At 41.9% G+C, this 24,369-nt stretch overlaps 3 protein-coding genes and 2 long non-coding RNA genes across 6 annotated transcripts in view; 4 read left to right on the top strand and 1 right to left on the bottom strand.

Moving 5' to 3' along the window:
- Positions 1 to 223: 223 nt before the first annotated feature.
- On the top strand, positions 224 to 6,472 carry LOC306923651 (troponin I, cardiac muscle-like). 2 transcript variants are annotated; one of them, XM_079501867.1, is made up of 6 exons: positions 224 to 259; positions 717 to 761; positions 1,555 to 1,686; positions 3,106 to 3,195; positions 5,019 to 5,192; positions 5,793 to 6,472. In XM_079501867.1, the coding sequence occupies exons 3-6, from the start codon at positions 1,555 to 1,557 to the stop codon at positions 5,871 to 5,873; spliced, it is 477 nt and encodes a 158-aa protein (XP_079357993.1). In that variant the 5' UTR covers positions 224 to 259; positions 717 to 761; the 3' UTR covers positions 5,874 to 6,472. The 2 variants fall into 2 exon arrangements, with proteins under 2 accessions (XP_079357993.1, XP_079357992.1); XM_079501866.1 differs by lacking the exon at positions 224 to 259 and having other exon boundaries at positions 678 to 761.
- Positions 6,473 to 6,817: 345 nt separating this feature from the next.
- Positions 6,818 to 7,081, top strand: LOC306923655. The gene is made up of 2 exons (XR_013790095.1): positions 6,818 to 6,866; positions 6,911 to 7,081. It is a non-coding gene; the product is annotated as an uncharacterized lncRNA (long non-coding RNA).
- Positions 7,082 to 9,624: 2,543 nt separating this feature from the next.
- bpgm (2,3-bisphosphoglycerate mutase) lies at positions 9,625 to 13,540 on the top strand. Its single transcript, XM_079500945.1, has 3 exons — positions 9,625 to 9,747; positions 10,617 to 11,239; positions 13,186 to 13,540. The coding sequence occupies exons 2-3, from the start codon at positions 10,639 to 10,641 to the stop codon at positions 13,359 to 13,361; spliced, it is 777 nt and encodes a 258-aa protein (XP_079357071.1). The 5' UTR covers positions 9,625 to 9,747; positions 10,617 to 10,638; the 3' UTR covers positions 13,362 to 13,540.
- Positions 13,541 to 15,964: 2,424 nt separating this feature from the next.
- LOC306923368 lies at positions 15,965 to 17,545 on the bottom strand. The gene is made up of 3 exons (XR_013790050.1): positions 17,095 to 17,545; positions 16,851 to 17,019; positions 15,965 to 16,535 (listed from the first exon to the last, which is right to left on the bottom strand). It is a non-coding gene; the product is annotated as an uncharacterized lncRNA (long non-coding RNA).
- A 1,452-nt stretch (positions 17,546 to 18,997) lies between these two features.
- Positions 18,998 to 24,369, top strand: part of LOC306923765 (uncharacterized protein) — an 81,969-nt gene continuing 76,597 nt past the window's right edge. Inside the window, exon 1 of the mRNA XM_079502054.1 lies at positions 18,998 to 19,065. The gene's annotated coding sequence lies outside the window, so the exon portion shown is untranslated. The remainder of the gene's footprint in view (positions 19,066 to 24,369) is intronic.

The raw sequence follows: 24,369 nt of genomic DNA, 5'->3' as shown, positions 1-24,369 counted from the left end.
TTGTTCACGATGGCTTTAACTTGAATTATTGATCGTTTTATTTTGTGTTCACCTGTTTACCTGTGTTAATATTGTTTATTGTTGTTGTTTTATTACCTTGCTATTACTACTGCATTTTATCCTGTACTGGAAAGCACTTTGTAACATTGTTTTAAAAAGTGCTTTATAAATAAAGTTTATTATTTATTACAATAAAAAATGTTTCTTTTGAAATTTGACAGAAGATATACACCAAACTGCAACCATGTCTGAAGCGTAAGTATCTCATTCGTTATTGCAAGTTTGCAACTTAAGTCACTTTAAGAGCATCTGCTAAATGTGTAACTTATAGTTATAAATGTTGTTTTATCCCTGTTTTTAACCATTCAAAATGTAAAATTCCTGTGGAAAACATGGATGTAACTAAATGCATTCTTCTCTCTCTATGACTAATTGTGGTGCCATGTTCATATACTAGGCCGGTAAGTTTATGTCCCTTTATGTCAAATCTAGAATAAATGCATTTTCAAGTAAATCATGAATTCTATTATAGGCCTAATGGATCTAATAATGATGAATTATGAAGAGTGGCTGAATTAATTCTGTATTCTGTAGTATTTGTGGAGATGATTTGTTATTCAAATAATTAACATGACCTCAAGAACAATATTTTTTGTTCTATAGTTGAATGTAGCTATTTGAAAAAAATACAGATGTCTCAAATTCCTCTTTTCCAGAAACCAAAGCCAAAGATCTCTGCATCTCGCAGACTGTACTTAAAGGTACAGTGTGTGTGTGTGTGTGTGTGTGTGTGTGTGTGTGTGTGTGTGTGTGTGTGTGTGTGTGTGTGTGTGTGTGTGTGTGTGTGTGTGTGTGTGTGTGTGTGTGTGTGTGTGTGTGTGGGCGCTCGCGTGCATGCGTGCGTCTCTGTGTGTCTGTGTGTCTGTGCTCGTGTGCCGGTGTGTACAAAAGATAATTTTGACTGACTATTATAACTGACTTATACTTTACTGGCTATGAGCAAAACATTGCATGTGTTAATTTTAATGCTGAGTGCATTTCAAAGGATTGTATTGTGTAATCAATAGTCACTATGCATGCATGTACACTGTATGTTGATTTTGAAATTTTGTAGAAAGTAAAAAGTGTTTAAATAATGAATGTATGTATGTATGTATGTGTGTGTGTGTGTGTGTGTGTGTGTGTGTGTGTGTGTGTGTGTGTGTGTGTGTGTGTGTGTGTGTGTGTGTGTGTGTGTGTGTGTGTGTGTGTGTGTGTGTGTGTATGTACAGTATGTATGTATGTATGTATGTATGTATGTATGTATGTATGTATGTATGTATGTATGTATGTATGTATGTATGTATGTATGTATGTATGTATGTATGTATGTATGTATGTATGCATGCATTCTGCACCTGCACCTGTTCATGCCTTGAAGGCCTCACTGACCAAAAGCTTGTGTTAAATGTTTTTTGTACAGATTTGAATGTGTAGCTTTTTTCATTTACTGTAAAATCAATCAATCAATAATAATAATATAAAAACTGTCATTATACATTACATATGGTGTAGATGGCCCTGCTAAAGAAGGCTATGACCATGCTGGAGACTGATAAGGAGGAGAAGAAAGCAGAGAGAAAGAGGGTCCTAGCAGAGAGGGTTCCACCACTCTCACTGTCTGGCCTGTCTTTGCAAGATCTGCAGGTAACAGTACGCACTCTCACTGTCTGGCCTGTCCTTGCAAGATCTGCAGGTAACAGTACGCACTCTCACTGTCTGGCCTGTCTCTGCTAGGCCTGAAGGTAACACACACTCTCACTGTCTGGCCTGTCTCTGCTAGGCCTGAAGGTAACACACACTCTCACTGTCTGGCCTGTCTTTGCAAGATCTGCAGGTAACAGTACGCACTCTCACTGTCTGGCCTGTCTTTGCAAGATCTGCAGGTAACAGTACGCACTCTCACTGTCTGGCCTGTCTCTGCTAGGCCTGAAGGTAACACACACTCTCACTGTCTGGCCTGTCTCTGATAGGCCTGAAGGTAACACACACTCTCACTGTCTGGCCTGTCTCTGATAGGCCTGAAGGTAACACACACTCTCACTGTCTGGCCTGTCTCTGATAGGCCTGAAGGTAACACACACTCTCACTGGCTGGCCTGTCTTTGCAAGATCTGCAGGTAACAGTACGCACTCTCACTGTCTGGCCTGTCTTTGCAAGATCTGCAGGTAACAGTACGCACTCTCACTGTCTGGCCTGTCTTTGATAGGCCTGAAGGTGACATTTCACACTCATACTGTCTGGCCTGTCTCTGATAGGCCTGAAGGTGACATTTCACACTCATACTCACTGTCTGGCCAGTCTCTGATAGGCCTGAAGGTAACATACACTCACACTGTCTGGCCAGTCTCTGCAAGACTTGAAGGTGACATTTCACACTCATACTCACTGTCTGGCCAGTCTCTGATAGGCCTGAAGGTAACATACACTCACACTGTCTGGCCAGTCTCTGCAAGACTTGAAGGTGACATTTCACACTCATACTCACTGTCTGGCCAGTCTCTGATAGGCCTGAAGGTAACATACACTCACACTGTCTGGCCAGTCTCTGCAAGACTTGAAGGTGACATTTCACACTCATACTCACTGTCTGGCCTGTCTCTGCTAGGCCTGAAGGTGACATTTCACACTCATACTCACTGTCTGGCCAGTCTCTGCAAGACGTGAAGGTAACATACACTCACACTGTCTGGCCTGTCTCTGCTAGGCCTGAAGGTGACATTTCACACTCACACTGTCTGGCCTGTCTCTGCTAGGCCTGAAGGTGACATTTCACACTCATACTCACTGTCTGACCAGTCTCTGCAAGACTTGAAGGTAACATGCAGTCACTCTGTCTGGCCAGTCTCTGCAAGACAGGTAACACACACTCACACTGTGTATATATATATATATTTCTGTACCAATGTCACAAAGCCTAAAGTAAATATCCTCATTATATTTATTGTATGATCACAGTTGTCTGTAAGCAACATGGTTGTACAAAGACAAAGTATAAAGAGCTTCATTTCTGTATTTTGTGATAATAGAGCAATGCTGCTTCTGATACAAGAACTCTCCCCACAGAATATGTGCAAAGAGCTCGCTCAGCAAACCGATACTGTTGATGAGGAACGCTATGACATCGGTTTCAAAGTGTCCAAAAACGAGGTGGAGGTACAGTGATCGTTTTATCTGTTTGTAAGGCTTTTGTTTCACGTTTGTTTTTATATTAGGTGCATTTATTATAATAGTTGTCATTGATACCAATTTATCTAAATATTATGATTGTTTTATGCTTGCACAACACACTCATTCAACCACGTAACCACAAAAAAATCTCTACATTTTGTAAATATACAATCGCTATATCTGAAGTTTTGTGAGCTCGTAGATTTGCAAAAGAAATCTAAATTATATTTTCACCTATATTATAGGCAAAAAACATTTTATCATTTAGATTTATACTGTAGTAGGTACTATAATGATGCCCACAATAGAGGGCAGGGGAGGATTATCCAACGGGCCTGTTGGGCCCAGGCCCAGGGGCCTCTGAGCTAGGAGGGGGCCCTGAGCTTCAGCCTCCGGCTCAAGCTTAGGGGCCCCCAAAAAGTGCAAAGTTAATAACAGTTATTACCTTCAAACTTTTTGCCAGTAATGGGCTTATCATGTCAATAAAATAACCCCAAATGTCCTAAACCAGTGGTTTTCAACTGATTGTGAACGAGGGACCGCCACCCTGACTTAGAATCAACCTGGGGACCACTGGTACTCTGTGTTGGGTGGGGATATGGGCTAAGATTAGTGCTCTTGACCCGGGCGGCTGGCGTAGCCGTCTGGGAACCTTGGCTGGTAATCCAGTCTGGCGCACGTGGGTTCGACTCCCGATCCCGACGGCCTTTACTGCGTGTCACCCCCCCATCTCTATCTCCCCATTTCCTGTCAGCCTACTGTATACCTATCCCTCTATGAAAAAGAAAATAAAGGCGAAAGCCACAAAAAATAGTGCTCTTGTATCACTTGCTATGCATGTGTATACAACATCCCACTGTGTCTCAACTCTCAACCAATCAATGGTCCATTGACTAATAATTTCCTAATAATAATGACTCATCCAGACATTCCGGTGAACTTCCCCCTCTTGAGATTTTAACTCCCTTTTTCTGTTGAATTTCTTGACCTCCCACTTGTCAGTAAATGACTGCATGGACGCTCATCAATGTCACCAGGTCATTCAGTTCACTGTTTCTCAACTAGTATAGAAAATGTTAAAACAATCTACAAATCCTACATTACTAAATGCATGGTCAGGTTAGGGACCACATGCAATACCTCCACGGACGACCTGTTGAAAACCCCTGTCCTAAACCATCATATGATACATGTTACTGCAAGTGTTTTAAACCCTCCGTTTATCCATGAGGCTTCCAGAGGGAGGTCTCCAAAAACAATTCCCTTTGCATGTTGGTGGCCCAGGGGCCCTTTATCTCTAGATCCGCCTGTGATAGAGGGTATGCGCATGCATAAAGTGAGTGGCAAATTGAGTTTAACGTTGTTTAATGCAATCAGATAGGACTTTAACTTGGACACTCAGGCATGAAGGAAGCATGAGTTCAAGTCCGTTGCTCTCCCCATGTCCCCCATATATGGGGACTAGGTTGGCGGAGGGTGTGTAGAGCCCAGGATCACATTAGATAATTGACACAGGGGTGAAAAAATGGGTTACAAAATCGTGGGATAAGAATTATTAAAAAAAAAAAAGATAGGACTTTAAGGCCAGAAAGTAGTTGATTGCCACTCAGTAGGAGTTCCCACACAACTTCCAGGTATGATGATGATGTCGCTCGTGCGCATACCCTCTATTTGGACGCCATGGTTAAAGTGGTTAAGCCCTTCAATCCGGGACAATAATCTGTGTCATTTTAGATGTTGCTATATTCTATACTACAGCAACATAAGATCTTCTTCAGTAAAACTCTTTTACCGATTTTACCGTGCAGATTCAGGAGCTGTCTCAGAAGGTCTTTGAGCTGAAGGGCAAGATGAAGAGACCAAACCTGAAGAGGGTGAGGGTCTCTGCCGATGCCATGATGAGCGCTCTGCTGGGAGCCAAGGTCAAAGAGTCTGTCGACTTCAAAGCCAACCTGAAGACCGTTAAGAAGGAAGAGGAGAAGGTCAGTTCTGCGCTACAACTTACATTTAACCTCAAGGTTGACAACAAATGACAAGCATACTTTTACATGTCTATATAATGTCTTTATAAGTTCTAGATAGTGTGCGGGACCTCTTTCTTTGATTTTATTATCAGATATCTGCTTCTGTTCAAAATATGTTAATGTGTTGACATTGGACTTAGGATTTAGGGATGTGCGTGTCTTTTTTTTTTCTTCGTTCAACTCTATCATGAAAATGTAATATGGAGACTGGCATGAATATTCAAATACTTGTGAATTAACCCATTTTGAGCGGGAACCCCTTTTGGTGGTTACATACATTATGTTATAATTTAGCTATTGAAAAATAGCAGATCTACAAGCTCATAGCGCGCTACCAAGTGGCGCGCTATGAACTTGTAGGTCTGCTATTTTTGAAAAATCGTTAAAATGTGCCTCAAATCTTTCAGAAAATTGTCATGATTTAGAAAACTTTTTTTTTAAATTTCGACGTCAGGCCTGAATTAATTAATACATTACAACTTGATATGTGTGTATGTATTTCTCACAACCATTCTATGTTGTTGTCCCCCCCCCCCCCCCACACACACATAAACACAGAAAGAAGAGGTGACAGACTGGCGTAAAAACGTGGATGCCATGTCAGGAATGGACGGCAGGAAGAAGTTGTTTGACAATTAGTAATTGTATTGTAAGTGGAACCACTGTGTCGTGTAAGTGTTGTCAAAATGACAGCACAAAGACCAGTTTAGTTCATTTTCGTTCAATTTTGGAATTTGTTGCTATCGCGTGGAAACCTTGCATCATTACGTCCAAAACTGTTTCAAATTTAAAAATTAAATAGCAGATCTGTAAGCTCAAAACGTGTCACAATGCGACCAGTTTGAGCTTATAGATCAGCTATCTTTGATGCTTTTGTGTGACACCGTAGAATGACAAAGTAGGGCATAAATTTATGGAGAAAAAGAAAACATTTAAAAAAGTTACAATATGGAGATACTGTAAGACGTTTCTGCCCGACACCAAAGAAAAGTTTCTAATTTGAACTGTTTACTCATGGAAATTATAACACAGTGACCTCATAATTCTACCAGAAGATTCCTGCCTCGCATGAAATGCTCACCAATACAAAGACGGGTTGTGTAATTAGAAAGCCTACTTTCCTTAGTGCACGCACGTTGAGCCCCCCACCACACGTATAAATGCACTTTTTGGCAAGAAAGGGATTTTGTTTTCACCGGGGGAAAAAATAATTTGAGTTACTCCACTGCGCCCTCTACCGATATAGAGGGTATGCGCATGCTTAAAGTGAGTGGCACATCGAGTGGCAAATCGAGTGGCAAAGCAACATGCAAAGTGAGTTTAACATTGTTTAATGTTGTTTAATGCAATCAGATTGGACTTTTCTGTTTGGATGTATGGGCTGTCAAGGCCAGAAAGTAGTTTTTTGCCACTCAGTAGGTGTTCTTGCATAACTTCTGGGTTTGATGATGATGTCACGCGCATACCCTCTATAGCCAAGAGAAAAGCCTCATACTGTAGATCATATTTTTCCTTCGGGTGAAAAAAATTCCCTTTCTGGCCAAAAAGTGCATTTATATGTGTGGCGGGGGGCTCAAAGTGCGTCCACTAAGGAAAGTAGGCTTTCTAATTACACAACCCGTCGTTGTATTGGTGAGTAGGTAAAACATTATATTTATATCCGCTACAGAGGAGAGAGAGGCTGGTCTGCATTTCATGCGAGGCAGGAAGCCAATCGGTTCCATAGCCTTAATGCAAGGCAGCAAGAGCAGTAAGGCTATGGACCAGAGCTACCACAAGATGTAACCCTTTTGTTTTGTGTAATCTAATGGATTATAAAGATGAAGTTGCCTTCATGATTTATTTGATGTCTTGGAGTATCATTTCATTTGGCTTTACTTGTAGATTTGTATCACAATTCGCTGATGTTGCTTTGTTTTTGGCTCATTTAATTCCTTGACAAACAAGTAACAATTCCATATTATAATGCAATTATGCCAACTGGACACTGACCAACTGCATGTTTATTACACCTTTTGTCCATAGAGCCCATGAAACAGGACTGGGCATAGTATTGTATATTTGTCTGTCATTAAATGTTTTCGATGGATTGAATACAAAAGGACCCCAATGGAAACAAGCCATAGGCTTCCTTGGGTTTAAAATCCTCTTAGCAGACCTTGTTTTGTTTGAACTGTACTTTCCCCCCCCAAAAACAGCTAATATACAGTATTCAATGAATTAAATATAAAATATTTTTGAATAGGCTATACCTCATATGTAAGATACTATTGGTACTTTCGCAAAATATTTACACACGCAGTTTTTTGATAATAGTAGCCTAATGGGTATAAATTAACTAAGTGGAAGTAAGGTAGAAATAATAGAACAGCTAGATGTTACAGTCAGATAAGTTCAGAACATTACCCTACTTGGGGTGAATACTTATAGTTTAGACTAGTCATTGGTTAGACATGGGTTAAGGTTAGGTTTAGGTGTGCTGCCCCGTGGGAGGTTAGGTTTAGGTTTAGGTGTGCTGCCCCGTGGGAGGTTAGGTTTAGGTTTAGGTGTGCTGCCCCGTGGGAGGTTAGGTTTAGGTTTAGGTGTGCTGCCCCGTGGGAGGTTAGGTTTAGGTGTGCTGCCCCGTGGGAGGTTAGGTTTAGGTTTAGGTGTGCTGCCCCGTGGGAGGTTAGGTTTAGGGTTAGCTCTGATCCAGAGCTATGGACCAGAGCTATAGTTTAGGGTGAGGGTTTGAGATAGGTTGTAGTTGTAGGACTAATTAATGACTGGTCTAACCAATGACACTTTACTGTTATGCATACTGCCCAGTGCCCAGCAACCTTAAACTTTGCAATTTATTAACCCTAACCCTAAGTACTCATTTTAATTAGTCTACTTCATGAATGAATTGGCAATTAGCTCATGTACATTGTTTCAGACCCAGATTAGGTATAGCCTAGTTACTTATAGGCTATACCAAGACAAAATCTGTGTATCCAATGACGGATGATGCAAAAAGAAATAGGCCTACACAAATCCAGCCATGCTATTAACATTATACAATACGGTCTAAATTTTTCTCATACTATGGTAACTAGGCATACCATATTCTGAATTACCAAAAAGAGGACACATGTGCACGTGTGCGTGCACGTCGTGCATGTGCCGTGCGTGCGTTTGAATTAAATTCAGATGTCAAAATAATCTATAACAAAAAAGTTATGCTCCTAAATTTGATCAAATATGCTCTATATTAGTTATGTATTTATTTAAAGCAGTGGCTCTCAAAGGTGTGATCCAGAGACCCTCATGGTTCCTTGAGGGGGTTCCAAATGGACCCATTATAGGTCTGTAACTCTGAGAGTGTAACACATGGACCCAAATGGACCCTAGGTCTGTAACTCTGAGAGTGTAACACATGGACCCAAATGGACCCTTACAGGTCTGTAACTCTGAGAGTGTACAAATGGAACCAAATGGACCCTTACAGGTCAGGTCTGTAACTCTGAGAGTGTACAAATGGAACCAAATGGACCCTTACAGGTCTGTAACTCTGAGAGTGTACTAGTACAAATGGAACCAAATGGACCCTTTTACAACTTTTAACTCTGATACTGTACAAATTGAATCAAATGGGACTCTTATGGGTCCATTTGGTTGGGTCCTAATGAAATTGAAAGGTTTGAGAACCTGTATGCAATGGCTTATCTCTTGTAAAAAGAGAGACCAGCCTATTCTCCAAACCATCATATCTCATGCTTTGCTAGGTCGTACAAAATAATATTGGGTCAATTTAATTTGCAGGACTCACCTCGCGCACAGCTGCCATGTCTGTGTTGTTGACATGACGTGGGCTTGCAGGACAGAACTTTTATGTGTGACAGACACGTAGTTCCTTTGCAGACAATACAATCTGCTTCTCATTGGTCACTGGTGGGGCAAACTGTCATGCAGGGCACGACAGTACTACAACTTAAGTAACATAAAACCTTACATGAGGACATGCGTGTTCTCTTCCATCACAGCCATGGTGTTGAATGTTGATGTTGACGAAGTACACACACACACACACACACACACACACACACACACACACACACAACACACACACACCATGTGCACCACCACGCCTTCTTCTTCGTTGAATTATGAATCCACTTTCACTCTTCGTCGTGCGACGGTGTCGTGCGCCAAAAATAGCCGACCTGCAAGCTCACAGCGCTTCGCATCGCGACGGCGACGACGCGTGCAGTGAGCTTGCAGATCGGCTATTTCCGCCACGCGACACCGCCGTACGACGCGGCGTGGATGTGGGCGCTCTTCCAGCTTCCATATATGGACCGCGAGACACAACGTCCGTCGACGGTACCGCCCTTTTTGTGTTACTTTGGCCGTTTTCATTGGGCGACGGGAATGACAATCGCATGACGTCGTCAACGGGAACCCCTCTCTCCGAGGACTGGCAGTACAAATCGTGTACCGTTCCAAATAACAGTCACGTCTGAAAAACAACTGCAACTGCAAGGACAAACAGGTAAAGCCCACAATCGGGACATCATTTTGTTCCTCGCTTGCAAATATGCATAATAAAGTACAGGTATTATGTGTAATACCTCCTCGTTTACGTCTCGCCGGCTTTTAGACGGCCATAGTATTGTATCCGCTATACGATCGTAGGCCTACTGTAGCCTACTTTTAAATGCATGTGCGACCCGATCCATCCCTAAAAAAATACTCCCTATTTAACAAGGATGCGGGATATACACGAGTATGAAATCTGTACACACACACATTCATAAAACAAATTACATTATTCTAACCTACTCTGCAAAGAAGACCTACTGCAGGCTTGTGGCATTTAAAGGCAACCCTTAACCTTTTGCAGAGTTGTTGCCTTTATGTTGTTTTGAACTTCAATTAAGCAGAAAGCACACATTTATTAAGGTCTGTGACAGTGTTTATCTTCATGACATGGATGACAGGATGTTTGTTTCTCTTTGTATGACATCATAATGAATGAAATAATAATAATGAATGGCATTTTTATAGCGCTTTTCCAAGTGCTCAAAGCGCTTTACAATGGTTCATTCATTCATACATTGGGAGGTGAAGCGGCGAACAGTCGACGCCAGCGTCCTCACTTCCCACATTCACACATCAACGGTGGCGAGCTCACACCGACCAACTCATTGGAGGTAGCGTAGGGTTCAGTGTCTTGCCCAAGGACACTTCGACACGTGGACAGGAGGAGCCGGGATTCGAACCGCCGACCCAGGGATCATTGGACGACCTGCTCTACCTCCTGAGCCACAGTCGCCCTAGTCACATCAAGGTTATTGATGTTGATAACTGACTGCAGCAAATATGTTAAATTGATTTGTTGTTGTTGTTGCATGTGTGCAGGTCTCCACCGCTGGTCCTTCGGATGTCCAAATACAAACTCTTTCTGCTGAGGCATGGCGAGGGGGCATGGAACAAGCAGAACCGCTTCTGCAGCTGGGTGGACCAGAAGCTGAGCGAGGACGGCGTGAAAGAGGCACAAGCGTGTGGCCGTCTTCTGAAGGAGCAAGGCTACGAGTTTGACATTGTGTTCACGTCACTCCTGAGCCGCTCCATCCAGACGGCATGGCTGGTCCTGGAGGCCATGGGCCAGGAGTGGGTCCCCGTGGTCAAATCCTGGAGGCTGAACGAGCGCCACTACGGCGCCCTGATCGGCCTCAACCGGGCAGAGATGGCCCTCAACCACGGCGAGGAGCAAGTCAAAGTGTGGCGGAGGAGCTACGACGTCATGCCGCCCCTGATCGACGAGTCCCATCCGTACTTCCTGGAGATCTACAACGACCGCAGGTACGCCGCCTGTGATGTGACAAAGGAGAACCTCCCCCGGGCGGAGAGCCTAAAGATGGTGCTCGACAGGCTCCTGCCGTACTGGGATAGCACCGTGGTACCGGAGATAAAGAGCGGTCGGACGGTGCTCATTTCTGCACATGGCAACAGTTGCAGGGCCCTGCTGAAGTACCTGGAAGGTCTGCTCCTATTGTCAACATTGTTTGAGTTTCATTGGATTGCACAACAGCCTACTTGTAGGATTCTCAACTATGGTTGTGGGGAATCACAAACCACTGCTGGTGATCATTATAGACCAATTCAGTTATAAATATATATAAAACATGAAGCAGTTAACCAACCACATGAATCCTAACATCGCTAATATTCGCTATATTCTGGGGGCGAACATTTGGTGAAATGAGCAGATCTACAAAAACACATTTCGGCAAAGAGATTTGGTGTAGGAGAAAAAAAGGAGAGACTTAATACACACCATGGGACCCCGGTCAATAAAATGTGTATAGGGTTTATACCGTGTATGGTTAAGCATCATTTATACTCCGTTGTATGGCGGTGTCGCGTGCTGAAATTCTTTTCTTTTTGTCAAGTATAAGCTTCAACTGTCTCTCTTGGTTACCCTGGTATTGCAGTAAATGCTACTCTACTGTAGCCTATCTAAATGTTTCACATCCAGAAATGGGAAGTTGAACTTCTGCAAAAAGGCCAGTGAGTTTATGTTACATTTCATTGGTGGCTGTGATGAAGTCCAGTCCACATTGACCTTTCAGAGAACTCTGTGGACACACCACACGTCACTGGACACTCTGCGACTTTATATAGACTGTTACGTAACATTAAATACAGACAGGATATGCTCTGCTTGAAATTAATTGACAATGGTACACATTTAGTAACATTGTGTAATTGTACATTTGTCATTTAAAGCTACGCCCCAGGATTTATTAGCACATTTGCACAGTGGTTGTGGTCTCCCTACTCTTCCATTGAGAATGTTTTACCCTGCTGTTGGTAGCACACAGACTGTTTTTTTATTATTATTTATTTATTTGACAGGGACAATGACAATGCTCATTAATCAACATTTCAGTTTTCACTTCCATGTAAATGTGTTAGCCATAAGCTAATTTACATCTGTAGTCCCTGAGCAGGCTCTTAAAATGGTAGTAAAACTAAACATACAATGACACATACAGTACAATACAATGCAATACAATACAGATAAAAGAAAGACAGAGTGTATAGTGTGCCAGCACACAACACCATGCGTTGATGCCATGTGTGCATATGTGCAAGCACCCAACACTATATCCATACAAAAACACAATACAATACAGTACAATACAGGAACAGATCAACATGGTACAGGGGACAGAACAACTGCAAAGTGAAGTGAAAACCGGTGACACCGGTGATGAATACTAAATAGTGCTGATAGTTACTCATGACTCATGGTTGACATGTCATGTCAAGTTATTTGAAGCAGATAGTGCACCAGATTGATTTGATTTATTCATCAGCAGCTGCTCTTCCTGGGGTCTCAAATCAGACACCAGGTGCACCATCTTGTTTATTGTAATATGCTAGCACAATCTTCTTTTTTGTAGTACCTGTATGTGGACTAGTGATGCACCGAATATTCGGCAGAAAATGGCTAAAAATTCATTTTCGGCTTATTCGGTTTCGGCCCGAATAGGCAGAAAATATATCACCGAATGGTGTATGCAATTAATGCATTCAAAACAGGACCCATAATAGTGATTATTATTTAAGTTAAGTTTTGCCATAACCATTTCTTTTGCCATAAATCAGGTAGCTTAAAGGTACGGCCATGACAGCAATGGTAGGAAAAAAGATATAGCCTATAATATTAATCATATTCGGTATTCGGTTTTCGGCCAACTGTTTCCTATATTCGGTATTCGGCTTCGGCCAAGAATCTCCCTTTCGGTGCATCCCTAATGTGGACATCATTGCAATTACTTCTCTCCACGGGGAGAGTAAGACAACGTACAAAACAACTTAGGATTGTAGCTTAAAGATCAGTTACTGTTAGTTTTATCAAGTGTCATTTGAATATACGTATGTATTAGTGCACTCATGATAACTGTCCTTCTTTCAAAAGGTGTATCGGATGCAGAGATCGCCAACGTGACTTTACCCACTGGGATACCGGTGTTGCTTGAGCTGGACGAGAACCTTCGCCCTTTGAAACCCCGGCAGCTTTTGGGAGACCAGGTGAAGATTCAGGCGGCTATTAAGATGGTGGAGGATCAGGGGAAAGCCAAGCCGTCCATGTGAATGCTGTCAGCTGGCCTGTAAGACTTGCAAAAGCCCTTTTCAGATTGCCTATGCACAGTAATAATCAATAACAATAGACTGCTTTAGTGAAATTCACAGGAAAGGTCCAAGTCTTACTTCCGTATGGTGACGTATCTCCAAATGAAACGAGATAGGCAGGTTTTATTTGAACATTGAAAAGTGGGCGTGTCATAACAAAATTACTGATAAAAGTTGAAGAATGACTGATATGACATTTTCGTCACCGCTAAACCCCTTATCTCTAAACTTCTTTGCCTTTTTTACTATTTTGCAAAACATTTTTGAATAGTTAAAATGGCCAGTCTACAAGCTCACAATGTGTCAATGTAGATTGGCTAGTTGAACTATTCAAAAATGTTTTGCAAAATAGTAAAAAAGGCAAAGAAATTTAGGGATAACACCAGGGCTCCACCGGGCGCGTCAGCGTCGCGTCAGCGTCGCGTCTCCGTCACCGTCAGGGAACGTTCCCTTTTTAATCAATGAAGGGTGGCTCCACTGCCCGCGTTGACGGAGACGCGACGCGTGCATTAAAATTGAACCGGTGCGTTTTTTGACGCACGCGACGGAGACGCAACGCGCCCGGTGGAGCCCTGGCGTTAGGGGTTTAGCGGTGACGAAAATGGAGCCCTATTTGTTGAAACTGTTACATAAGCACATGTCATAATGTTGTTTTACAGGAAGAAAACACGATTCGATTTTGATCATAAGAATGCAAGGAAACATCTTGACTTTAATTTACTGAAATATTGGCATGGGCTAGATTGAGGTTGTTGTTACAACTACTGTATTACTAGTCCGACAGTGGAATGAAAGACTCAAGAGACTGTAAGGTACTGTATGTGTCTTAGCACTGTGATCAAATGTGTCGTATGTAAGCATAGAGGAAGTGTTTTAGATTTGATCTGAATGGAAACCTCAGACCTACAGCAGCGGGCCGGTCCCCAAACTTCTTTGGCCGTGCACCCAATGGTATACCTCCTGACCTATAGCTGACACACCCCCCAACGCTAAGTCTCGTTGTATTTGGCCAAAAATGATATATTTTTTAATATGATTATGGCAAATAATCACAGAATGTCACTGCACTGAGAGACATGTAGCTGCATGTAGCTGTAGCTACATCTCCTTACAACAGTGTTTTACCGGATTTTGCCGTTTGTGCTAAATCAGTGGTTCCCAAAGTGGGGTCTGGGGACCCCCAGGGGTACTTGAGGGAGTTCCAGGGGGGACCCATAAGCTAAATGAACCATGGAACCAAATGGACCCTTATGGGTCTGTAACTCAGAGAGTGTACAAATGGAACCAAATGGACCCTAACAGGTCCATTTGGTTCCATTTGTACGCTCTCAGAGTTAAATTAGCATTGATTTTACAATATAAATTGGGGGTCCCAGAGATAGAAATGCTATTAAATGGGGGTCCATAGACTAATGCATGTCAAACTGGGGGTCCTTGAAATTAAACGGGTTGAAAATCACTGCTAGAGCCATACAAATCTTCTCTTATACTAATCTTCCCTGGCATATTTTTTCAAATGGGGGTCCGCGGGCTAATTAGAGTCAATTTGGGGGTCCTTGACATGAAAAAGTTTGGGAACCACTGTGCTAAATAACACCATAAAACCGCCATTACCCTTTTCATGTCACACATCCCCTAGAGGGCGCTTGCGCACCACAAGGGGTGCACGCCACGCATGCACCACAGTTTGGGAACCCCTGATCTCCAGTGATGTAATAACGGTAACGAGAGGATGGTGACCCATCCTATTTACCGTTTGTTGTTACTGAAGGATATTTAAAGCGTTGGTCGCTGTTACATTGATGCACTTTGGGAATATTCCAATGCATTTTCTTAAACACGTGCCTTTAGTATTCATCCATTTTGGGCGGGAACCCCTTTTGGTGTTAGCATTATGTTATGCTTTAGCTATTGAAAAATAGCAGATCTACAAGCTCATAGCGCGCCACCGAGTGGCGCGCTACGAGCTTGTAGGTCTGCTATTTTTGAAAAATCGAAGAACGACTGACATAGAAACATAGCTTTTTCAGAAAACTGTCAGCCAGGATGTAGAAGACATTTTTTGAAAAATGGGTTAATTGCTAAGAAGTTGAAAGTCAGTTACTTCCTAAAAGGGTTTTTACAAGTCTTAAGTTGCGTTATTTATTTAAGAATAAAACCATTTTTATTAACAAGCATTACCTCATAGATATCAATAGCCTAGGCCTTTCATTCCAAGAGTGGAGGCTGATTCTGTGCCACAGAAATCCTCTACTGTATATTATGTACTACTGAAACTCCATCCTATATGAGGTCATATTCCTACATGCCCTATTTTGGTGATCATGGTATTTCGTAGAACAGTAGTGCCAATACTAAATTTGTGGGGACGAAACCATTATAATGACGGAAGCATTTTCTTCTGCATTAACCCATGTTGGGCGGGAACCCCTTTTGGTGTTAGCATTATGCTATGCTTTAGCTATTGAAAAATAGCAGATCTACAAGCTCATAGCGCGCCACCGAGTGGCGCGCTACGAGCTTGTAGGTCTGCTATTTTTTTTAAATCGAAGAACGACTGACATAGAAACATAGCTTTTTCAGAAAACTGTCAGGATGTAGAAGACATTTGTAGAATCGTTCCCAGGTTGTTATATCTGTGCATATGGGACAACATATATGCTGATACCATATATTTGTGATATCCAGTATATATATATATATATATATATATATATATATATGCCAATGTCTCGGTTGGGCTCTAATCTCATTTTGTGGAGTATTTCCCCCATCAAGTAGGCTCAATGTGATCATTTGTTGAGGTTTCACACACCTGGGGGACATGTTTGTTACATCCGGGGTCATACCTTTATTCAGTGCAACAATGGTCAATGGATGATGAAAAATATTTTGGATTTGAAAATGATCATTTAACAATCAAGACTATAAAGTCAGACTATTTAACTCCTATATCTTCAGTGAATGAAGATGGATTGCCTCAGTTTTATATATAGTAAAAGCCTCAAGCTGCGTTACTGTTGCTCATGTACTGTTACAAGTTAGTGGAATATTTAAATCAAACTAAACGTTTCACACATTATCGCCTAAGTCTGTTACGTATCATTGTGTTTTAGTATTATTTGAGGTGTACTACTGTACTGTATGTTTTAGGGATGTCCCGATACACTTTTTTCGCTTCCGATCCGATCCCGATAACTCAATTTCTGTGTTAGCCGATACCGAATACCGATACCAGTGTCGTGATCTTATGTTGTGTTTATAGCTATCTAGCTATATATATATCTCGTGTTGTGTTTATAGCAGACTCCTCACTCAAATGTGCACTTGCAGTTTGGGAAACTCCAAAGCAAACTCCACGTTACCCCTGTGTCGGATCGGTGGTTAGACTGGCATATTCACCGATACCGATATGACCCGATATGACAATATCAGATACAGTATCGGGACATCTCTAGTATGTTTGTTTATGTAAGTACTGTAACTATCCTGTACTGTATGTCATTTGTGTCTTTACCTTGCACTGCCTGTGTGTTGTTTCACTGCCATGCTCATTTTGTACACTATTAATTTTATGTTACACCCAGGTATGATGATCAGATATAATCCCGTAGTCAACCTACTGTACTGTACTGTACTGTACCAGTGTATGTTACACCCAGGTATGATGATCAGATATACTCCCGTAGTCAACCTACTGTACTGTACCAGTGCGTTATCTTCCCTCAGATCTTAACACTTGATCTCACCACTTGATAGTTTTGCATGATGAAATAAAAAGGGAATTAATATTTTCAACATGATGTGATGACAGTGTTTCCTGCTTTGGCGTTTTGGATTTGTTCTTTGTGGACTCATCAATAAGGCATGTCAGAAACTATACTGCAATAGACATTATAGGACATTCATGTGAGGGGACTTTATTTTTGGAAGTTGTAGGATCAAGCCCAATCAATGTGATGAACAATTGAGTCTGATTCCTTCCCACAGATGGATAGGGAGTGGTCCTTTGCTTTACTATTTCAGTAATGTGCCCAAACCAAACCAGTGGCTCCATGCCAGGGAAAAACCCATTGACCGGGTGGAATGTCTCTGAATAAAGGAGCCCAGCATTCATTAACTCTTTTCCCCTTTCTTTGACAGTTATGCACATTAGTATTTATGGAAAATATGTTGTGTAGTGTAGGGTGTATTTATCCCAGTCGAATTAAACGATACAATAAAAGACAGACATTGTCAAAGCTTTGTATGCTTCAGTCAGAATTTATGCGGATGTTGAATTGAACTGCTGAAAGCAGGATAAACGATTTGATGATTTGAAACGAGCTATTAATTTTAATAATGTATTTCCCAGATGATTAAGATACAGTAAAGTGATAAGACTGGGCCACGTTAAGTCTAGTGTCCCTATATATAATGGGGAAATTGGACAAACATTTGGTAAGAATATAGCCACTCTACAAGTTCACAATGTGAGCTTTAACTCTGGTCCATAGCTCTAATGCGTTGCATTAGAGCTATGGATCAGAGCTATGTGAGCTTGTACTTGTACTTAATGCCAAGCGAAAACAGGAGGGGTCTATAGATCGAGCCCTGGGGGACTACAGTATGTAAGCATACAGTCCTGCTGGGACATGTTGCACTCACTGTTTCACTTACAGTTTGCTTAAATCCTCCACAGATAATATACCTTAAAAAGGAAGTGCATTCCCACCTGGGCTATTGGAGAAAAGTCTTGTTTATGCAGACTGTGTGGAATATCACTGAAGAAAGTGGTGCAACCACTCCAAGGAACAGCAATGTCCTTTCCGTGTTAACCATGTGTTTAACCTATGTATGTGACTATGTGACTATGAGTACCAGTAGGGGCAAAAGTGGCGCTGTTGTGCCAGAAACAGAGAGAGAGAGATAGTGCTGCACTGTTGCCTGCTAATGAGAGAGCGAGAGAGGGGGGGGGGGTGATTTTTTTAAAGTAATATCCATAATATCCACCATTTGGGACATCTGTCAGACTGTCACCAAAGGCAAAGCTGTAGTGTCACTGTCATTCAGTCACTAACAGGGTTGAAGGGACTGAATGCGAATTCTGTCCACCTGGTGGACCACCTCCACTTGAAGGTTTGTTGACAGAATGATGCACATTGTTATTGACTTAATTAATGTTCCATAAAACCTCATGGTGAGAAAGGACTACAGCATTTGAGAACTCCCTGATGCAATCATGCAAATAAATAACCAAACCCGAAAAATGCTATGACGCGCACACACACGCACGAACATGCACTTTCCCAATGATGGCATTTATAAGAAAGACCATCTATCTAAATCTAAATCTATCTAAAGACCGTCTATCTAAATTTGAACTTGTTCACTATATAGAAAAATAGCCTACGCATAATCCGAGTTACACAGAGACTCTGCACTCGCAAATTCATCTGTAGGCGCCGCCTGCCTACTGACTGTGAACCAAAACCAAATACAGTATATGACCGGATTTGCAGCCTGCAGGACAGGAGGCTGAGGAGGGGCTACATATATGCATGCTTGTGGTGTCGCGGTTATAACCCCTCGACTCTACAAGTCTACATGCGCTTTCTGTTGACTTCGCACAAGTCAAGGAGCATCAGGTACCTTACAGGCTTAAGCTCTACAGTCTGCACAACTGGTGAGTTTTCATTTAAAGACAGGTTTTTATAGTATGCGTGATGCTCAACATTTAACATGAGAAGTTAAAGCAGTTCATATCATGGCTTGTTAAAATGCACATTTGCGCAGAAATATATTTCAGTCTACCATGCAGTTTGCATATGTCGATTGCGCTTTTGGTTATAACTTGTTTTATTTATCAGTCGACTAGTGATTAGATGAGAGTTGCATGTGTGTTTGAATTGCATAGCGTTTCCCTCATATGCTACTCATACCGAAAAATAGGCTTTGCGTAGCTGATTAAATAATCTTTCATTAAGTGAAAGTTTCCACTGATATTCTAGTTATCTTGATTTGTTTCGCACGATCCATTATGCTCAATAATAGCCTGTAGCTATACTCTTTTAGAACATAGGTTATTCTTCAAGCCTTTGCAGGTAGGCCTATAGGCTTATAGGCACTACAAAAGCCATTTAGAAAATTGCTGATTTATTTTCCATGCACATGCAGGGGGAGTCTAACATATTCCAGACTTTGTGGAATATGATGAAGGTGAAGTGCCACTTATTTTTTTCTCTTTTAATGCCATATATCTAATAGCTCTAATCTTTAAATGCAATTTCTGGGAACTCACTCAAAAGCTTATGGTTGGACTTCCAATTTATTTTAGTCAGATATTATGGTGAAGGCAGCGAACCAGAGAGTGGATCTAGTTGTGCTGTAAGGGAAATGCAGACAAGGCGAGGACAGAACAGATGGGCAAGTTTTGAAGCAATCCTCGGTTCTCTTTGAAATGTGATGGAAAGCCTTGACTAGATAAAGTGCCCCTCAGGGCACAGGTCTCCACCATGGCAGGTCAGGTTGTGGCCTCCTGGTGGCGCTATAATAGACCAATGTCAAAAGGGTGCCATTTCTTCTTACACCTTGGATGGCAATTGGATGATTTGAGGCATTTTGTTCCAAAAATGTGTTTTGCAAAAATCCACCTGTTGGTGGCGCTATAACCGGCCAATGTGAAAAGGGTGGGATATATTCCTCAGCCTAGTAGGAAAGTCTGTGAAAGATTTCACGTAAATTGCATGCTGCGTTCATGATTTGATGCTTTTTGTTCAAAACGGGCCAATCCTGCAAACTTTGAAAGCCAATGTTAGCCAATTAGTATGGAATAAGAAATATCGGACAGATCCACCTTGAACACATGACTATAGAGATAGTGTGTAACAATTTGCGGGATTTTTGGACAGAATCTGGAGGAGTAATATCCAAAGATGTTCAAAAGTCGGCCTCCTGGTGGCGCTATAACAGGCCGTTCTGGAATATTTCAGGTCCATCGTTGGCATCCAGGGAGCGTGTGTGCAAAATTTGGCACGACCGGGTTAACGGTGCCGGAGATTAGCTGTACAAAGACGGATGGACACACACACGGACGGACACACACACACACACACACGGACGGAGTGCAAAACATACTCTCTTCCCATGCCTTCGGCCTGGTGGAGACAATCATTCCTGCAACGTTACCCATGCAAAGTGAATTTTAATTGTATGTCATGTAATGGATCACATACTTTAGAAAGCACTTGCAATCATCTCGAGTCAGTGAGTCATTTCCTGAAAAGGCAGTCTTGGATTTTTTAGACGATTAACATTTTTCTTTCAGCATGTTTTCATATGGGATACATGGACGGCTAATTGCAAGCCACTGCATCTTAAACCACACCACCAAGTTGTAGTAGGCCTCTTATATGCAGAACACTGCATCTTAAACCACACCACCAAGTTGTAGTAGGCTTCTTATATGCAGAACACTGCATCTTAAACCACACCACCAAGTTGTAGTAGGCCTCTTATATGCAGAACACTGCATCTTAAACCACACCACCAAGTTGTAGTAGGCCTCTTATATGCAGAACACTGCATCTTAAACCACACCACCAAGTTGTAGTAGGCCTCTTATATGCAGAACACTGGGAGATGTGGAACCTGTAGGCTATAGCTGTGCATAAACGGGACGACAGAAACATGATGCATTCCCCAATCATTAAGCAACGGTAAACTGAAACGCATGGATTTTGTCAATGTGCAAATTATGTTATAAGTGGCTTGCAGATGTTATTCTAGTAACATCAAAATCTAAAATTCCTCTTTTTCCTCTCCGAGAGGCACAGTGCTTGCATCTGGTCTTACCCAAAGGCAGAAGTGAATACTGTAATTTGACTTTACTCTGTGTTTGTCATACATTAAGCAGGCGTCTGGCTGTGGAAGAGCTGTGGGCTTGTGTTCGACATGCCAAGTCAGTCTCCTATTCCTTAGATGGTATTGAAGATTGAGGCCGGGTTGGTGAGTGCGTTTAGCATCAGCGCTGCTGCTGATGAACAATGACCTCGTCCCATGGGTGATGGGGAATGTGCTCTGGCTGCTTACAGAGGTCTCCTAGCACAGCATCCTATATATCCTCATCCTCCTCATTGAACTCAGACTAAAGCCTAATTCATACTTTGTTGTGTGAAACAGTCGTATGGTGAACTATATTAGCCCCAAAGTCTGTGGTCATCATGTGAAACTATATATGACACAGTCAGACAACGAACTATTGATTAACCCATTTTGGGCGGGAACCCCATGTTAGCATTATGTTATGCTTTAGCTATTGAAAAATAGCAGATCTACAAGCTCATAGCGCGCCACCGAGTGGCGCGCTACGAGCTTGTAGGTCTGCTATTTTTGAAAAATCGAAGAACCACTGACATAGAAACATAGCTTTTTCAGAAAACTGTCAGGATGTAGAAGACATTTTTAGAATCTGATCTCAGGTCAAAATGGGTTAACCCTATAAAGTCTGCGGCCATGATGGTGAAACTACAGTATCACCAGCCTCTCATGGGGTGCCATAATTAACATATCTCACTACAACTGTATAAATAAAAGCGAGACAGCTTTACAAATACCAATTTAATGTTCCTCTGAATGACTTGCATGTCCGGTAAGAAAGCTGTAACAAATTAGTTTCACCCAAACAGAACTTTGCACGGGGAACGATGATTGTTTTACGAGTTGACGGGAAATGTGGTAACTTGTGAAGTGGAGCGTGCACATGCAGAATAGATTTTAAACAGTGCGGGAGACCCTTGGTGAGTTAAATTCACCAAAGTGAGAAACTGATACAGGCCACAATTTCAGCCACAGGGATTTCAGTCCTGCCTGAGCACAAATAGACCTCTGTAACTGGACGGTGGTTTGGGGCTCAACGAGGAGAAGGCTGTCTACCCGGTGGTTATACAGGTGTGACAGTCTAAATGGGAGAGGAAATGCTTTTCCACATGAGCAAATTACAGGAGGGTGAGAGGTTAGTGTTAGTGCGTCTGGCATTAATGGACTCATTCATCAGCCATCAGTCTGCCATCCGCCCACTTAGATGTATGGTAGATATACAGTACATCATTGGCTCTATTGACTCTAATGGACAGATGGCGACTTAAGCCCTATATACGACTTAAGCCCGATATACTTTGTTGTGCAACAAATAGTAAAAAATAGCAGATCTACAAGCGCACTAAGCAACACGATGTGTGACGTTGTGACCTTATCGATTTACAAACTCGGGGGAACATTCTTTGGAATTTCTTTTTAAATCTTTGAACTTTTCCAACCGAAATAGGGGATGCCAGGTTCAAAGTGGTTAATTATTGTAATTCTTTACTGACACATGCCTGCTTTCAACATCTGATATTAGTTGAAATATAGTAGCTGCATGGGGCCTTTTCTGTGTGTTGCAGACACATGTTTTAGGTCAAAATTATGAATACTCCATACAGACATGATTCCATATAATCTACCTTTGATTATTGACAGCTATGGTTAATTTCAAACACAGATCTGCCCTCCAGTATTATTGTCTGTTTTCCAGATGCTTTATGGAAAATTGGTTCAATGCGATCACAATGTAAACAAGTTATTCTTAGATTGCCCGTTTGGATATAGCAGCAGCAGGTATTTCCGAGAGCAAAGGACACTTTTGTCCATATGGCCTTGTGCCTCGCCAAGCTGGGACACTACAACCGACATTGGCTGAGTACTACTTCCTTAAAAGGAGAGCTAGTAGTACACCGACTCATTTGATGGGCTGTGTACAGGGAGTTGCACCGTAGGACCCCACTTGAAGAGTAAATTATAACGTAATTGTATTTCTTGTCACTGACTCAATATATCTGATAATTTGGTCAATTTCTGACCCATGTTTTAACCACTTTCACCCTAGTATCCCTATTTTAGACCTGTCAAAATGATCAATAACTTTTCAATAGCAGACCAACAGCTCTAAATAAGCAATTGTAGAACAATTTTGAACATTTTTGAACTTTTATTTTACTGTTTTTAAATAGTGGATAAAGTTACATAAACGGAAATTTGGTCATCGGATCAGATCCAAAATGATGGATGGTCCGGAATGGACTTCTCCATTCTGAGCTGCAGGTTTGTCTCTTTCTATTAGATCTCAGTCGCTTTCATCCACTGGCGCCGACTGACAGTTGTGGCATTTGCTGACCAAAAAAACAAGCCCGGGTGCTGAAGTACTCAGCAAACAGAGGAAGATAAGATCACGCAAGATGTTGACACTTAGACGAACAGGATTTCCCTGCGAGTATATTGTGCCATATGACCTTTACAGTATTGGTAGTACTGTACGTGTGGCTGTCAACCACAGACACACACTGTTCAAATGTACTGTACACAAACTCTGCCGTGCCGTGCTGTGCTGTGCTGTGCTATGTTATGTTATGCTGTGGCTGCAGCACACCGGTTGGAATCTGTGTTCTGGTCAAGGAGTGTTTCATATGTGACCATGTTTGGTCATGTGGAACAAGCTGCTGAGCCCTCTTGATTGATTGCAAACGCCTTTTTGACTTGTGTTTATCTATAAGTGTGTGGAGGCCTTTTCTTTATCATGTAAGTGTGTGTGTGTGTGTGTGTGTGTGTGTGTGTGTGTGTGTGTGTGTGTGTGTGTGTGTGTGTGTGTGTGTGTGTGTGTGTGTGCTGTGGCTGATGTCAGTGGGGACATACAGACAGTAGATGTGAGCACTCTGAGGAGAAACATTATACATTGTATGCATTTAGCTTTCAAGTCACATGATTTAGTGCGACAGTTAAATAAATAATCTTTTACAAAAAAACACAAAGCAATCTAGAACCGGTCAGATTGACCCCCACATTTGAATCACATAACGAGGGGCTTCTCTACAACACATAGGGGCGCCACAAATGTGACAAATGTCACTGTTTGTTGCAGAAATGTGTTTTTTCTTTATTCTTTTTCAATCATCAT

Source organism: Electrona antarctica (assembly GCF_951216825.1).
Source record: "Electrona antarctica genome assembly, chromosome: 5".
Lineage (NCBI taxonomy): Eukaryota > Metazoa > Chordata > Actinopteri > Myctophiformes > Myctophidae > Electrona > Electrona antarctica.
Note: the sequence above shows the minus strand (reverse complement) of the source record. Positions and strands in the feature narration are given on the sequence as shown.

Coding starts and splice junctions, on each gene's coding strand:
- LOC306923651 (XM_079501866.1), top strand. CDS start 693: ATGTCTCAAATTCCTCTTTTCCAGAAACCAAAGCCAAAGATCTCTGCA. Junction 762..1,554: donor CTCGCAGACTGTACTTAAAG/GTACAGTGTGTG, acceptor CATATGGTGTAG/ATGGCCCTGCTAAAGAAGGC. Junction 1,687..3,105: donor TGTCTTTGCAAGATCTGCAG/GTAACAGTACGC, acceptor CTCTCCCCACAG/AATATGTGCAAAGAGCTCGC.
- bpgm (XM_079500945.1), top strand. CDS start 10,639: ATGTCCAAATACAAACTCTTTCTGCTGAGGCATGGCGAGGGGGCATGG. Junction 11,240..13,185: donor CCTGCTGAAGTACCTGGAAG/GTCTGCTCCTAT, acceptor TTCTTTCAAAAG/GTGTATCGGATGCAGAGATC.